This window comes from Chamaea fasciata, unplaced genomic scaffold (genome assembly GCF_029207755.1).
Source record: "Chamaea fasciata isolate MVZ Bird 193981 ecotype frontalis unplaced genomic scaffold, bChaFas1.0.hap1 SCAF_36, whole genome shotgun sequence".
NCBI classification, from domain to species: domain Eukaryota; kingdom Metazoa; phylum Chordata; class Aves; order Passeriformes; family Sylviidae; genus Chamaea; species Chamaea fasciata.
Genome location: NW_027094121.1, coordinates 1,107,913 through 1,124,424, shown reverse-complemented (window position 1 = coordinate 1,124,424; position 16,512 = coordinate 1,107,913). Strand labels below are relative to the sequence as shown.

General features: G+C 52.1%; 1 protein-coding gene across 1 annotated transcript in view; it reads right to left on the bottom strand.

Moving 5' to 3' along the window:
• LOC136303524 (zinc finger protein 135-like) overlaps positions 1-7,877 on the bottom strand; it is a 36,708-nt gene extending 28,831 nt beyond the window's left edge. Inside the window, exons 1-2 of the mRNA XM_066207176.1 lie at positions 7,864-7,877; positions 2,027-2,240 (exon numbers count right to left, since the gene is read on the bottom strand). Of these exons, the coding sequence (XP_066063273.1) occupies positions 2,027-2,240; positions 7,864-7,877 (228 nt within the window). The remainder of the gene's footprint in view (positions 1-2,026; positions 2,241-7,863) is intronic.
• Between the last annotated feature and the right edge of the window lie 8,635 nt (positions 7,878-16,512).

Here is a 16,512-nt window from a genome sequence, read left to right as displayed (position 1 = left end):
AAGGTCTTTTCCAACCTTGCTGATTCCGTGATTCTCTGAAACCAGCCTTGCAGCAGTTGCAGGATGAGGCCTGGGCCTCCTCTCCAGAAGGTGCAGCAGCCCAGGTCCCTCAGCTTCTCCTCACAGCCCCAAAGCCCATCCTGTCAGTCCTGCAGAGCCTCTGCAGCTCCTCCTCATGGCCCAGAACAGGGAGCCCCACAGCCAGACACACCAGCCCACACGTGCCCCCCTGGCCTGTGGTGCCTCTGGCAAGGGAGCAGCACAAGGCACTGCAGGAGCCTGCAGACAATTCCTGAAGCACTTGGAGGATGATCCTGCACCCCAAGGGATGTTCCCATGATGCCAACTCAGGAAGTGAAACGGGGAGTGGGCCCAGAGAGGAAAGGGCAACCAGGGATGGGCTGTTTGCTGGGGAGAGAGCAGGGATGGGCAATAGGGAGAAATTTGTACCAGGAAAAGAAAGCCAGGGTGAAGCAAAGGAAATGCTCAGGGCAATTTGGGGGTGGCTGCCAGGCAGCGCTTGGCTCTGAACAACAACATCTGCAGTGGCACAGGAAACTCCCAGCTGATGGGAACAAACTTTCTGGCTGACTACAGGGGCCTCAACAAAGTTGAGTGGTTCCCCTCCTGTCCCCCAGCCCTTCCTGGCCCCAGGGGCTGATGGCATTTGTGCTCCCTCAGGTTCATCTCCCCACACCAACACCATGGGGGTGCTCAGGCCTGCTCTGGGCACTGCAAACAGGGGCTCCTGAGCCAGAGCTGCCGTGTCTGTGCCTGCAAGGATGCGGCCCCCGTGTGAGCTGGGAGAGAGGCCAGGGCTGCAGAGGGGGGATGTTGTTGGCAGGTGCATGAGGACGCTCTGGGACGCTGCCCGGGGGTGTCCAGCACAGTGGGGATGGATCAGCCCCTGCTCTGCTGCTCCTTCCCGTCTCCCCCAGGGACCCTGCAGAGCCCCAGCCGTGCTGTTTGCCCCCAGCCTGCCCACGGCCACCCTGGGGCTGCTCACGGGGCTTTTCCGTGCACAGCATTGGGCCTGGGCGTGTTCTGGAGAGAGCCTGGGCAAGGAGCCTGGAGCAGCGAGGCCCTGCCCTGAGGCGTCAGCGCTGCCCCAGCGGAGCCCATGGCCTGTCCCTGCTGCAGCCCCGGCACTGCCAGCCCCAGCCCTGTGCCCGGCGCCGAGAGCACTCCGGCCCTACAGCAACACCAGGGCCAGGAGGGCAGCGGGGCAGGGCCACGGGAGCAGCGCTGCCAACACCAAGGGCTGCTGCTCCTGGGCACAGCTGCTGTGCCAGCACTGATCTGCCCCCAGCTCTCATCCAGAGAAGAGAACCAAAGGGGGATCTCTGCAGAAAACTTGCCTGCCAGATCCTTGGGTTCCTTTAAAGCCACCAGGAGTGCAGCCCCTCATTGACACAGTCTGTGGCCACAGGGAAGGTGGAGAGAAACAAAATGAGAAATGGCACAAACAGTGACACTGCTTTGTGGACAATATTACAAAAGTAAAACAAAGGAAAAGAACCTCCAAAGTAAAGCAACAAGAGGTATCAAAAATGACTTTTATGACAAGTGATTTTGAGAAACTGGCCAGCAGTTTAATGTTTGTGAAACCATCCAGCCATCAGTCTTCCACACTGCAGCCTCGAGCTCCTGCTTCCTCAGGCTGCAGATGAGGGGGTTCACGGCTGGAGGCACCAGCGAGAACAGAACTGACAGGGCCAGATCCGGGGATGGGGAGGAGATGGAGGGGGGCTTCAGATAGGCAAACATGACAGTGCTGAGGAATAGGGAGAGCACAGCCAGGTGATGGCGGCAGGTGGAAAAGGCTTTGTGATGTCATCCCTGCTCAGACGGGATCCTCAGCACGGCCCTGAAGATCTGCACAGAGGAGAAAACCATGAAAACAAAACAACCAAATACCAAAGAGGCACTAACAGCCAAAAGTTCTTTTCTTACCTGGCGGGTTGGAGGCTGGGGGCTGCTGCTCCCTGGGGAGCTGCTGGAAGCTGCAGGGCTGGATCCTGAGCACCTCCCGGTCGAGCGGGGGCAGCTGCCCCCCGTAGAGCTCCAGGAAGCGGCTGGGGGCCCCCTCCTGTCCGTGCAGCCACAGCCGCTCCCCGTGGAAGCCGAGGAAGTGGCAGGGCGGGATCCGCAGCACCTCCCGCGGGGCGGGCAGTGGCCGCTGCCCATAGAGCTCCTGGAAGCCGCTCGGCCCCTCCCGCCGGGCCGGCCCCGGCCGCTCCCTGTGCAGCAGGTGGAAGCCGCAGGGCGGGCACCGGGCGAGCGGCGGCCGTTCCCTGGGCGGCTGCTGGAAGCGGCCGGGCCGGGGACAGCGCAGCTCCCGGCCGTCCGGCAGCACCCGCTCCCTGTGCAGCAGAAGGAAGCCGCGGGGCGGGCGCCCGGGCGGCAGCGGCGGCCGCTCCCTGGGCAGCGGCTTGAAGCCGCAGGGCGGGCGCCTGCGCCCCTCCCGCCCCGCCGCCGGCCGCTGCCTGTTGGCCGCGCTCCGGCGCCTGATGCGGAGCAGGAGGTCGGGGCGGTCGCGGCGAAACCAGGGGTTCGTGTAGTGGAGCCAGGCGCCGGCATCGCCCGGCGCGGCTGCGCCAACCCAGCCCGGCCCCTTGTGGAAGCCGTAGCGGTTCAGCTGGCGCAGGAAGCTGCGAAACTGCGTGGCCCGGAAGGTGTGCGGGGCCGGCCCCTGGGAGCCGCCCGGGCCGAGCAGCTCCCGCTCCAAGAGGGAGCGCTCGATGAGCAGCCCCCGCGCCTGGCTGTCCCAGCGCACGGAGCGGACGCGGGGGCTGTTTGCCAGGCGCCACAGCTTGGCGGGGAAGGTGCCGGCGCTGAGCCCGGCGGGCAGCGGCAGCTCCGGCATGGCGTCCATCGCCGACTGTGGCCACAACGACCGGAGACCAACGGTCGCGGCTCGGCTCGGCTCGGCTCGGCTCGGCTCGGCTCGGCTCGGCTCGGCACGGGAAGCCCCTGGGCAGGGTGGGCTCTGGGAGCTGTGGTGGACTCTGTCCCCATGCTGCATCCTGTGCCTGGGTCACCGTCGGTGACAGAGGAAAAGGCCATTGCTTTGTCTTGGCTGGGGAAAGGATGAAAAGGGGACATTAGAAAGCATTCTTTTGGCCACCTTTTCAGCAGACTAACTGTTTCTTTCTCGCCATCTCTGCCTGTTTTTTGCAGAGTTGGAACATTTCTCATGATTCGCTGTCAGCAACAGCAGCAGGAAGGGGCAGTGATTTTGTCAGCATTGTCATCAAAACGCTAGTGCTGCCCCATGGATGGATGTTGCTTTATGCAAGGGATGAAAGGCCTTCACTTGTAGGGAGCTCACGCCGGTGTCTTCCCAAAGGACGTTGCCATTTTCTTTCCTCAGGAATCGCTTCTTCTGTTTTTCCCCCCATCTGGGGAGATTTCCAATGCAAATGCCTCCTGCAGCCAGCTCTTGCCAATGCAGACTGACCAAGGAGATCTTGCAGTGGACAGAGACTCCCTAGAGCTGGTGTGGAGAGGTGAAGGGGGAAGGTTTGTCCTTTAGTCTTGAAGTCTTGTTGGGGAGCTGATTGTGCTTGGGGGGACTGACAAAAATGATGTGTCCTGAAAAACCACAGAGACTTTGGGGTTGTCATGTTGGGGCAGAAATTTCTGTCTGAGAACTTTTTGAAAAGTTTCAATTAACCTTTTTTTTTTTTTTTTTTTTTCCCTGCAGAGATCCTTTTCCATACCTTTTGAGGAACTTCCCTCTGCTGGTCTCCCAGGTCAGGCCATTTCCCAAGGTTCCTTCCCAAAGTGAGGAGTAGCCCATGGCCTCCACTCTCCACTGGAACCAAAGGAAGCACAGAGCTTGCTGTTGTGGGAGAAGAGCTTCTCTTTCCTTTCCCTTTGGGGCAGGTTGGTATGTTCTCATTTGATAAAGGGAGGTTTAAACTCTGGAGGTGTTGCATTTCAAACTGCTCCAGCCTCGAGCTCTAGTGTGGGTATCCTTGGACAAAAGGCCTCCCTGTGTGAGCTCCCAGTGGGCTGGTTCAGTAAGGAAGTTGATATTTCAGGCTTGTGACTGCTGAAAGCAGTTGGTGTCTGAAGGTGTCCGGAGCTGAGAGCGACTACTTTTCTCGCCTGGCTGCAGAAAAGGTAGTTGGAAAGTGGGGATTGCACTTGCAGAGATGGCAATCAGGGGTGTTTTCCAAGAAATGGGCTGGCAGAGAGGCAGGTCTTGTGCTCAACTGGCTGTGTGTTTGTTTTGGTGGTGGGGAGATGTTGTAATGAATCAGCCGAGACTCCATATCCTTCATGCAGATAAAGCCAATTCTTTATTCACATTGCTTCTTTTGTCCAGTTTTCAGGGACCTCATGCACCACACCCGTTGGCGAGTAGTTTCCTTACTGCCTCATTTATTGGTCAGAAGGTCATTTGTGTGTATATGCTAAGTTTCAGGTTGTTTCCATTTTTCCTTGGTGGGTTCTGATGGAACAGAGCTAATATTTATGCAGATGCACTTGTTTTTCTCCCTAAGAATAGGCTGTTGTGTGAACAAACTTCTCTTTCTCTAAACAGTTTTCAACTGGGAGCTTGCAGGCTGTTGCTAGCTGCTTAGCTAAAGTAGCATGGCCTCATCCATATTCCATAAGACCTTTCTTTAATAACATTTTTTACCTGTCTGCAACAGGGAGAGTCACAGACACAGACACCAGCTGAAGCAACAGTGTAATTTACTATCATGCAGGAGTGCAAAGGCAAATCAGAAAAGAAGAAGGTAAGCAATGCACCTTATCACTGGTACAAAAGGTTGCCTCTAGTGGTTAAGAAAGATACATCAGCAGACACCCTTTTTATTTATCCTTCATCCAGATCCACTCATCAGGTGGGGAAAGCTGTCCCAGCAAAGCTCGGGAAAGTCACTGCAAGGAACTAGGAAATCCTACACTGCCTCCCCCTTTCTTGGCCACCAGGCTTCTGACTGCACTGTGAGAGTAGCCCAGCTTTGACAGTGGTGAACGAGCAATCTGACAGACCTTCTGGGGCAGGAGATCTGATTTCCTTCTCCTCTTATTTTCTCCCTGAGCCTGTCCAGGGCTCAAGGAGGAAGCAAGGCCAGATGTGGCCTTGTCTGATTTCTTCATGCTGAAAGATAAAGACGTGTTTTACCAATGAATGAATGCATCGATCCTATTGATAGTAAGACTTGGTTAAGGAGCAGATCCATTGAACATTTGGTTGGAAGGGTCATCCAGAGGGCAGATTTAGCTCAGGGCCTGTTGTTCAGGCCTTAGTCCTTCAGTATGTTGTGGTGCAAATCAATGCCCTGGAAAGCTGGAAACAAACAAATCCCGCTTGAGCACGTTTCAGACCGGGAGCAGGATTAGCCCTGCAAGGCCGGGCTAGGGCCGAGAGCAGAGGGCCAGCAGGCTGCATTTGCCCAGAGGCAGCCGTCCAGACCAAGAAGGCCACTGGTGCCCAGGGCCTGAGGTGCCCGAGGCTGCCTCCCCGCTGTGCAGCTCTGCAGAGCCCGTGGAGCGCAGGGTCCCGGGCAGCCAGGGCGGCCTGGCTGCCTTGGAGCACGAGGGGTGTCCCAGAGAAGCTGCGGCCCTTTGCTTTTTAACTGTTGCTCAGAGTCTTGTCATTAATCCACACTGTCTGACATGTTTTCCTTTCCTCTCACATATTGAAGAGAGCTTTTTGAGAAAAGTGGCTGATTTAGTTTCTGCTGGTGCTGGTGCTTTTGTCTGCAGGTCAGGGCAGGTGGTTTGAACCAAGGACGGAGTCCGCAGTTAACACTGCAGTTTTGCCAAGTCAAGAAAACCGTTCACAACTGGGTGACCGATGCTGAGCCGCTTTGCTAGTTTTTGGAAAGTTATGACCTTAAAAAACCCAACAAATGTTCCTCCATGAGGGTAGCAGCAGTGTACCAAAGATCCCAACTTTTTCCACCTCTTTTCTGTGTCTTTGGTGTTTCTAAGTTCCCCATTCCCCAGCAGGAATGAAAGCATGTATGATAATGTGAGTGATTTGAGAGCTGTGTGTTGTGCCCTGCCACATCAGCGTTGATGACAGGCTGGACATGGACAGGTGTGTCGAGTTCAATTCATCCCAGTTCTGTGCCAACAGCAGCCCCAAGATGCCGAGAAGAACAAGGACGGTGGGTGGGTGTGCATGCACAGCCCTGTGGCCTGACTGCTGTGTGGGCAGAAGGTTCTCAACAGCAGTACATCTTCACTCCCCCAAGTGGGAAGAATATATCAAATCTATATGAAATGAAAATATTTATGAAAATGCACTCAATGGTACATATTTATATGTATCATATATGCAATTTATCAAATATAATGCTGCATATTATATATTCTGATATGCCATAATCAATAGAATATATCAAATATATAGTTGATCTTTTCCTAAGCTATTGCCTGTGGGTCCTAGAGGCCATCTCCTAGTGTTACTACATTTGTGCCTTCTGGTACTAGTTCTTATAGCAGCAACTCCCCTGGGAGTTCCTCCAGGGAACTTCACACCAAGGGCTTCCATCACTGTCGTGGCTGTGGGAACTTGTTGCTTGCCAGTTCTCCCCCAGAATCCTTGTGGATTCTGGAGCATGTCAGCACAGGTGTCCATGGCCCTTCCTTCATCCCCAGCCTGCAGCACTCACAGCCCTGCGGCCTCCCCCTTGCTGCAGCTCACTTGCAAAGTGCTGCCAAAGGCAGCGGAGCTGGCTCAGGATCCCTGTTGGCTCCTGGGCTCCAGGATGACCTTCAGAGGGACACTTGGAGCGCTTCCTGAAGAGCTGCCCGTGGCATGGCGGGTGGATTTGTCCTCCCTGGGTGGCTCTGGTTGGAGCTGGATGCTCCGTGGAGTCCCGGAGTTTTCTCAGCTGCCTTTGCAGCGAGTTCTCAGCCAAGGTGTGGCTCTGCTGCCATCCCAAATCTGCACCTGCCCTGCCCAGCCTGAGTGCAAGTGGGGCATGTGCTGGGCATGGATGGAGATTTCCACGGCCAAAATCCTCCAATATTTACAACTGCTCATTGCTCTGGACAGCACAAATCACAAAACACCCATCGCAGTTGACAATTGTAATTTCTTGCAGATTCCTACAGCTGCACTGCTGATCGACAAATGCACAAGAATTGATTTCACATGAAAAATGTCATTTATTACAAATTGCTTCTACTGCGCTGACAATATACAACGATATATTTAATTTAACTATATATCTCAATTTAAGTTAAAAAAGGGATTTATTAGATTTTTACAACAATGCTATGTAAAAATATAGAAATATCCACTTCAGTTAAGAAAACCTTAATTTATTGCCAACATCTACAACAACTCAGTAGAGACAAAGATCAATTAGGTGTTTAGCAACTTAATTTATTACATATTACTGCAAGCCTAAAGCCCATCTAGGAATACAAAAATATCAGTATTTCTATCTAAACAGTCCTCTAGGAAGATCTCAGTCGATACAATGATGCAACTATACATCTCCATACATGCTGAAATAAAAAGATACACCCAGATACACCCACCTCAAAATACAGAAGTAAATGCACATGTGTAAATATAAAGCTAGATATATTTATATTGCTCTTTCTCCTACGTGGGAAGATCGCACATAATCAATATGATTTATAAGCAAGCCTCACTTTCTTGATCAAAAGGCACACATTATATTGAGGCTACTTCTTATTATGCACACTTGTTAACATTTGATTGGTTACAGTAAAAGAAAACTATATACTTGTTATCACTAAGCTTCTCCCTCAAACTTCTCAACCCCAAGGCTTTGTTATGGTAACACAGCTGCATTCAGGGTCATGCTGACCTCGCAGGCTTCTGTGCAAGTGATTTCAGCAAAGCTCTCTCATGTCTACGTGGCCTTGGTCATGTAGCCATTCCTCAACATATTTACTTCTAGGAATACCAATATACCTATTTAAAGAGCCATATAACTCCAACTGCATAAATAGAAATACCTACACAACTGTATTCATAGGAAATAGAATTAAACACACATAGAACGGTGTACTTACATATACATATACTTGCATCCATATATACATATGTTATTACAAAGACGTATGCATATATACAGACACAAAAATACATAGCATACATTTATAAATATAACAACATATAGATAGAAATATTCCCATACAAATAGCACATACCCACATGTATAAATATCCATATAATTATCCCTCTCTATGTTCAAGTCCATATATCTTTAAAAAGAACTCGAAGCAGAGGGATTCCAGCCGCCCCATCTTCAAAACCTTTCACTCCATCCTAGCTTTCCCCCCTGCAGAGCAGCAGCCCTGGACAAGGACAGCAGATGGCACTGGCTCAGGGGACAGTGCCTGGGGCCACCGGCAGCTCCCAGCGCTCCAGGGACACCCGGGGCTGGAACTGCTGCTCCGCCCGGCCCGGCCGCCAGCTCGGACCCAGCACAGCAACAGGGGACACAGGGGGCGCAGGGGGAGAAACAAGAGCTGAAACAGGCAGCTGAGCGGGGGAAAGAGGTAAAAATGCAGCCTAGGCCTACACAAACATCAGTCTCTCCATCTGTATCAACTCACAGACCAAGGCAGAGCGTTTGCTTTGTGATGTCAGGGCACGGTTGCCACGTGGTCGTGGTGACATCACAAGGTTGCCTTGGTGCACGGAAGGCCTCAGGGGTGTCAGAGCAGCTCTTGAGCTTGCTCAGTGCAGGAGCGTCCTGCAGCTTGAGGCGACTGTCAGTGGGCACGTGCACACTGACAGGAGACTTGCTTTTTGATAGTGTTAGAGAACAGTTGGCAAACTTGCACAGCAGTTGCCACAATGATTGGGCAACTGGCTGCTGTAGTTTGCTCCGTTTATGGAGTTGGATATTCCACCTATTTCCTGACTCACCTGGCACGTAAGTAGAGGTTTTCCCTGAGTGTCACCTAACTTGCCTTTTGTATGTCTTCCTGCTCTTTCTTGGGGACTGAGTAGATTTGGAAACAGAAAGACCTTTTGGATGCCACTTGGGTAAAGGTGCTGTCAACACGTTCAGCTCAAAACGGGCTGTCTGTAGCCAGGGCCGTGCGGGCAGCATTTGCAAGGGAGCCTGCAGGGGTTGCGTTCCCTCTGTTGGAGAGTCTGTGGCAGCAGAGTCTGTCATTTCCTCCATTTGCTGGGTCAAGCAGGACAACTCTGAAAATGTAGACTGGGAGGCCTTCTTGGAAGGTCTTCTAAAAATGCTGTGGTTGTCTCCAGTTTTCTCAAAGCATCTGCTTCATTTTCCCTTGCCCACTGCAGGTCACCTGAGCCGGGTATTCAGAGGTGCTGATGCTGAGGTGAGTAAGAAAGGCACATTTGATGTTCCTGGCGTTTATGAATTGTGCAGCAAGCTGTGAGCTTGGCCTGTGGCAGTAGAGTGTAGAGGGCCAGCTGAGTAGGCTGCAAGAAAATCCATTTCCATGTCTACAGCAGGAAGAGCAAAGGCATCACCGGCTATTTCCTAATTTTCCATTCCAGAGCTTTAAAAGAACTAAAAGCCCAGTTTTGCTGAGAGAACGTTGCTTCCTGATAGTAGCCAGGGGGGAATATCTAATTCAGAGCAATTTGCAGTGTCCAGTTGAATCAGCCCATCAGAATTTAGTCTGAGGGACTTAGAATATCCTTGCTCTCCAAGTTGATGATTTGTGCTTAGTAGAGCTGGTTCTAGAGCTGAAGAGAAGGAAGGTTCTAAATGAGCCTGTGTCTCACGCTCCTGTCTGTCCACAGATCACTGAAGGAAGAACAGACTCCCCTCCGGCTTCCTCTGCTCCTGGACAAGAAGCCAACGAGGAGCCAAATGACCACAAGGCTCCAGCTGTGGTCACACCACAGCCGCAACTTTCCCAGCCAGTAAGTGCCACTTCTGGAGGGTGCTGTCTTTAGTGCGAGGCAGAGCTGCAAGTTTCTGAGCAGCCAGCTCTTGCTGTTGGTGGCTGAGGATGCCGAGTGCTGCAGTCCTGCCAGACCTAGCCATTCCCCTCAGCCAGTGACAGCTGGAAAATGGGCTTTGAGCTGCCATGTTTAGGCCCCAGCTTGCTGGGATTCTGATAGAGGCCAGCCTGGAGCAGGAAGGTTCCCTGTCTGCAGAGGAGGGAGCATGTCAAAGGCACTGTGCTCAGCCTTGGTGGATACGTAGGGGACGCTGTGGTCTGGGGACACCTGTCCCCCTCCACAGACTCGCCAAGTACCCACAGGCACAAAAAGTATTGATGTGACAACACAAGCTTTTTGGGGCGGTTTGTCCCCACGAGCTTCTTGGCTGTGCTTACCTGGGAGCATTTCAGAGACACACTGGGGACGTGGAGTTTCTGCTTCAAGTCAGGGATTTTGGTGCCTTGGTTGCCAGGTTGTTCTTTTGGTAAAACGGAAGCAGAGGTGGGCAGGGAAGCAGAAAGAAGTGGCTGAATTAATGTGAATTGTGGGCAGAAAGGTGAAAAAGCTGAGCTTGACAGCAGCTCCCAGTCACTGGCTGACAGCACCTTCCTAAGGGCTTGCATTTAAAATGGGATCTGGGGCTAATCTCTGCCAGCCACTTTTCTGACACAAACTCTTTTGTTGTCTCAGATCTCCACAGGCTCTTCTATTGAAGCTGCAGCAGCAGGAGCAGCAGTGTCACCTGAAGGGGCCTGGCCTGCCCCAGCTGAGCAGTGGAGCCTGGGCAGTTCCTTCATCTCCAGCACTGACAAAGCTGCTGCTCAGCAACAGGAGATGGAGTATGATGAGGATGACTTCCTGGGGTTCATGAGTACGTCTTGTGTCTTTCTTCTCTGAGGGACAGTGTATTGTGAGCACGTGTCAGCATAGCTGGACCCAATGATCCTCCTCATCTCAGTGCCCTTTGTGATTGTACAGCACAAGTCATTGAAGCTGCTTCTTGCCCAGAGCAGCTGCCCGTCCTGTGCCCTCAGATAAGACCTGGTGGGGCTGAGAAGAGAGCCCAGCTGACTCTCTGCCTCCCATCACCTGTTGGCACAAAAGGGCACTGACGTGCACCTGGGTGTGTCTGCTCTCCAAGCCAATCCTGCTGTGTCCTCAGTGGGGGCAGCAGCTTGGAAGGGGCTGGGTGTGGCCGTGCCTTCTTGCCATTGCTTGTCAGTGCTGGTGCCTGGGCTTTGGCAGCTTTGTGGCGGTGGCTGCCCTGGCCCTGAGGGCTGGTGTGAGCGCCGAGGCTGGAGCCTTCCTTAGCTGGGAGAGTGCCGCTGCCGGCCGGCCGCTGCAGCGCGGAGCTGCCCCGAGGCAGCAGCCCCTGCTCTGGGCCGGCTCCTGCACGGCCTGGGCTGGGCTCACAGAGGGTCAGCATCTCCTCTGGGCAGCTGTCCGTGTCCCGCCGGCACCTGAGGAGCACTGCTGTCCTTGCTGCCCTTGCCCGCTGCGGGAAGGTGGGCACGTGTGCGGGGCTGAGAGGGCGAGTGCAATGGCAGGGACTGATCCCTGCTGTCAGGGGGAGGAGAAGCAGTGTGGTTCTTCACGTGGGCCACGGGCAAGGGCGTCTTCCAGCTCAGCCTGCTCATCAAGGGTGAGGGTCCTGCTGCTGAAGGCCCCTTGGGGTTGGTTAGAGCATGAGCTGCTTGGGTTTACAAAGGGAAAGGCATTCCTTTGGGAAACTGCTGCAAGATGGGGAAGATGCCCTCCTCTCCTGGGAATGCATCTCCCTGTGCTTTGTTTTCTGCCAAGGCATCTCTTCAAAGGACTGTAGAAAATCATTCTCTGTGCTGACCTGCTTGTACTGCAGAGCTGCCTGTCTTGTTGCAATTGTTGTTGTTGTTGTTGTTACCCAGCTGGCCACAAAGGACTCAGAAGGCCAGACTGTAGAGCCCCAGCAGGGCTGCCTTTTGTATCTCTTGGATGGTGGGATGTCTGCTTTCAAGTGAGCATTTTGCATTTTGTTTCCCTCAGGGCAAATGGTGAGCACAGAAAATCCCCGGAGGAAATACACCGAAAAGGAAATTGTTGGCAGAGGGTGAGTCCAACCACAGTTGCTTCTACACAGTCATGGGGCAGCTGATTTGCTGCTGGAATATCTGTCAAGTGTGAAGTCAGGCAAGCTGCAAACATATTCAGAGACTGGGGTTAGTCTGCCCCATCTCTCAGTACCGGCCAGAATTTGGAAGTGTGGTCAGAAGGCATTATCAAAGACACTTCTATTTCATTGCCAGAAACAGCAACCTACCCCCTATCATAGCAGTCAGATAACACTTCTCAGGAGCATTTCTTCCCAAGAGTTTGCTGAAGGAAATAGTCTGTGGTGAGGATAAAAACCGCCCAGTTTAGAAACTGAAATCCACGATGAAAGAATCACCTGGCCTTTGGAGCTGAGGCACTAAACCCCAATGCTTCAGAAACAGGCCCAGTGCCCATGCACTGGAGAGGAACATGCATCATCTGCCTTCTGGCAGTGCCCTCCTGCATGCTGCAGGTTGGAGGCATTTCCAGCAGACATCTCCTGTCTGGGCTGGCTTTCACTCCAAGGTCTAAATGGCTTCTCCTTTCTTTGCTGCTGTTTTGTTTCTAGGGCTTTTGGAGAGGTTTGCAGAGCCATCGACACTGCCACAGGAGAACAGGTAAATGTCAAGAGCCCCTGCAGATTCTGCTGCTCTCCAGGGCTTTCCTGTCTCGTGTCAGCTGCGGCTTCAGCTGTGGCTAGAGCTGTGCTGCAAAGGCACAAGAAGCACAGACTGGTGCCAGCCTGCCAACTGCATTTGGGACAGTCTTTGTCCTGCTCAGCTGCCAGAAGGAAGGCAAGGAGGACAGCGGTTCCTTTCAGAGAAGGATGCTCTCCCTGGCTCTCAATTGCTCCAACAAAGGAGCATCTCACTGCTCTCTGGGGCTACGGCTTCAGAGTCCTGAATTCTCATTTCTGGCTGCCAGCAAATACATCTGAATGTTCCTGGCAGTTCCTTAGGCACCTGCAGTGCTGCACTTGGGAACTGCACATAGGGAGAGATCTGCAAGGCGTCCCTAAAAGCCCCAAGCCCTGCCTATAGCCCAAGATGTATCCACAGAGTACCAAGGCACGCATTACTTCTTCTCAAGTACAGACAGACAGAGAGTGTGCTCAGAGCTTTGGGGGGGTGAGAGTTGACACACCATTGCTAACAAGTGGACAAGGCAAAATGTGGTCAGTGGCCACGTGTCCTGGATCTGGCCCCCAAAGGAGCAGAGAAAGGGGCTGTAGGAATGTCACTTCCTAATTACTCCTTTGTCTAATTACAAGGCACTTTGGCACGGCTTGGCGGTGTCATTGCAAAATCTCTCTCCCCATGTGTGTTTTGGTCTCATTCCGCCAACTTCTAAAGTTACTGATTTTCAATGTCATTCTAGGTGGCCATCAAAAAAATCTATCTTCAGGGACCGAGCGAGATGGAGGATATTGTTACTGAAATCACGGTCATGAAGAGGAATATGAGTCCCCATCTTGTCCATTATTTAGACGGGTGAGTGGTCATGGTCTCATCCCATGAAGGTTTGTTTACATAGTAAAAGCATGCAAGGTTAAAACCCCACTTTGGACACTAGCAGAAAAGAAAGCTGTTAATTATTGCTTCATTATTATTTCTCTACTCATCTCCAAAGGATGGGAAGAGAGTGCAGTTTATCTCCGTGAGTCATCCCTGGCTTTCCAACACATAGTTGAAAAATTGTTCAAAAACCTGCATCAACTCTACCATAAGAAGTCAGTACCCTGTAAGTTGGCTGCCTCCATGTTGTCTCAGGATGGATTTTTTAAGGTTTCTTCAATGCTGATGAAGCATGCTAGGGAGGATTTCCCTTGGATTGTTGCCCCTCTTTTCCAGGGCTGGCCATGCCAGGAACACTAGGTGCTTCTTTCCAGAAATACCACGCGGGACAGGTTTTTCATCTTGGCGTATACTAAACTGCACTTTTTGATTGCTGGCCATCAGAGACATCTCCTTTTGACAGATGTGCTGTTCTCCTTGAGACTGCACAGACTGCAAACAACCCACAGCCCGGAGGGAATGTCTTTAATTCTTTTAATTCTGTCCTTGTCACAAAGCAACCCGGAAACAAGAATCAAGCAAAGGAGCCAACGAATGCATGTTCATCTGCATGGCCTTGTTCCCTTCTTTCAGCTACCTTGTGCATGAAGAACTGTGGCTGGTGATGGAGTACATGGATGGAGGCAGTCTTTACGACACAATCCAAAAGACTCGCCTGACAGAAGACGAGATTGCCATCATCAGTCGGGAGGTCAGTCGGGGATCCCAGCTGTGCTTCCCAGAGCTTGGGCAGGATTGTCTGGGAAAGGGGCTCAGAACAGGAGCGATTCCATGAGCCAGGCTTTGTTTCTGTGTGGCTGATATGCTCTGGGCAAGCAAGAGCATCTCAAATGAACTGCCTGCCAGTGCCCCTGCACTCACTGGACTCTGTTCTTGTCCTCTTGTCTCCTGCTGTTGCATTTTCACTCTGGCTCTTGTATTTGCTCTTCTCCATCTTGCCTCTCTAAACTTTGGTCTGTTGGCACTGCATTCCTTGCCTGTAAAAGCAAAGGTGGTTGTGGTGGGAGCATTTGAAAGGAACAGCAAAGAAGAAAGAGAGACTCATTTCTCTGAGTCCTCAGCTGGAAAGGTTAGCAGTGCAGCCAGAGTGCTCTGTACTTCTGAGCACATCCACTGCAGCAGCAGTCATCCTGGCTGGTTTGCAGGGCAGAGTCTACACCAGCAGTTGCTGTTGCTCTTTGGCAAGCTGACATGCCTTTCTTTAGAAAGGTGCTGCTCTGCCTGTGTTGGAGTAGCGAGCTCTTCCCCTCAGTGGCACTGTGTTCTGCCATTACTCCTCATTCCCCTGGAGAGGGAATCTTGGAGAGCTGTTTCCTTTCTTGTGTGATGAAATCACATCACTGATATTTGCCCTCCTGTTTCTGGTTTCTCTCTCAGTGCCTGCAAGGACTGCATTTTCTCCACGCCAACCACGTGATGCACAGAGATTTGAAAAGCCTCAACATCCTTCTCAAAACGGATGGCTCTGTCAAGCTGGGTCAGTATATTCTTGGGCAGGTGCAGCGTTCCAGGGATATGTGGGCTGTGGGGCTGCTTTTGAGTGAGTGCCAGCCCCCCCAAAATGGCGCTGGTGGCAGTGCAGGGAGCCTGTTGTGAGCTGACCACGCGGTGGCAACGTGCACAGACCTATGGCAAGGCTCGAGCAGTCCACAGTGGCACTGCTCTGTGCGTGTCCCTTCCAGAGGGAGGGAGCTACATGTCTAAAGTTTGAAAAGCCCCTGCTGGAGGCAGTGTAAAAAATGTGGGGATTTCTGAAGCAGCCAGCACCATATTTCCTTGGCTAAAGTCCTGAGGAAACAAGGCAGGGACGGTTGTCCAGGAGATTCAAGAGCACATTCTCAAACTTCTACCGGGAAATTCTTTTGCGTGCTTTCCTAATTGCACAGGATTCAAATAAAAACGGTCTTTTGCTCTCTCCCCAGCTGATTTTGGCCTCTCTGCTCAACTCACCCCTGAGCAGAGTAGACGGAGATCGGTGGTCGGGACTCTTCAGTGGATGGCACCTGAAGTGAACGGTGAACCCTATGGCCCCAAAGTGGACATATGGTCTTTGGGAATCGTGGTCATTGAAATGGTGGAAGGAGAAGCTCCTGACTGGGAGGAAAATTCTGCCATGGTAAGGTGTAAATACTCTCTGATCCCGCTGTCTTTCTCCCCCATCCCACTTTGTGTGTGCCACTGGACAAAATGCCATTGCCATCCGCTGGAACTACTTCCACCACAGTCCCTTTCTGAAAATGTCCCGGCAGCACATCAGCATCTGCTGGGGTTTTGGTTGCATCCGTGGGGGAACTCAAGCCTTAGCCCAGGCAAACAATCTCCCTTCTCAGGCAACACTGGGCTTTGGCTTAGAAGTCGTTCCAGCTCTTTTGGCTTTGTAGACAGCCCTAATAGCAGCAAACAAGCATCTTAGAAGTGGTGTTATCTTTCCTGAAATGAAGTAACCCAAACCCAAGAATGTTTATAAAACAGTGGTTTGGAGAGAAGAAGTGCACCCCCATTCTTCTCACAAGGAAATTTGCCTGAAACCTTAACAAGAGGGTGTGAAGGCCACAGAGTCTCTTGTGCTTCTTGTGCGGTGCTGCTGAAACACTCAGTGACCGTCTTTCTTTCCTAACCCAAGCCGTCACCTCCATGTCACTAAGATGAAGCCTGGCCATGTGGAGAGCCTGCCAAACCCACCCCTTTGTTTCCTGGCACTTTCTAGGATGGCCATGCCATTAATGCATTGACTTGAGTGTCCAAATGAGCAGAGGGCTACCACATGGATGGCGTTTCTCCCTCTTCTGCTTTGACCACCAAAATTTTCCTTTTGCTGCCTAAGGGAAGCTGAAATTTGCAGTCTGATGAGAGACGGAGGTGCAGGTGTTTCCTGTGTGCCCAAAGAGGCATTTTCGTCCCAAGACATTTGTGCATGCATCTTCATGTGTCTGTGTGGAAGATGAGATTCCAAATGTTTGTTTCCTTACCTGAGGAATA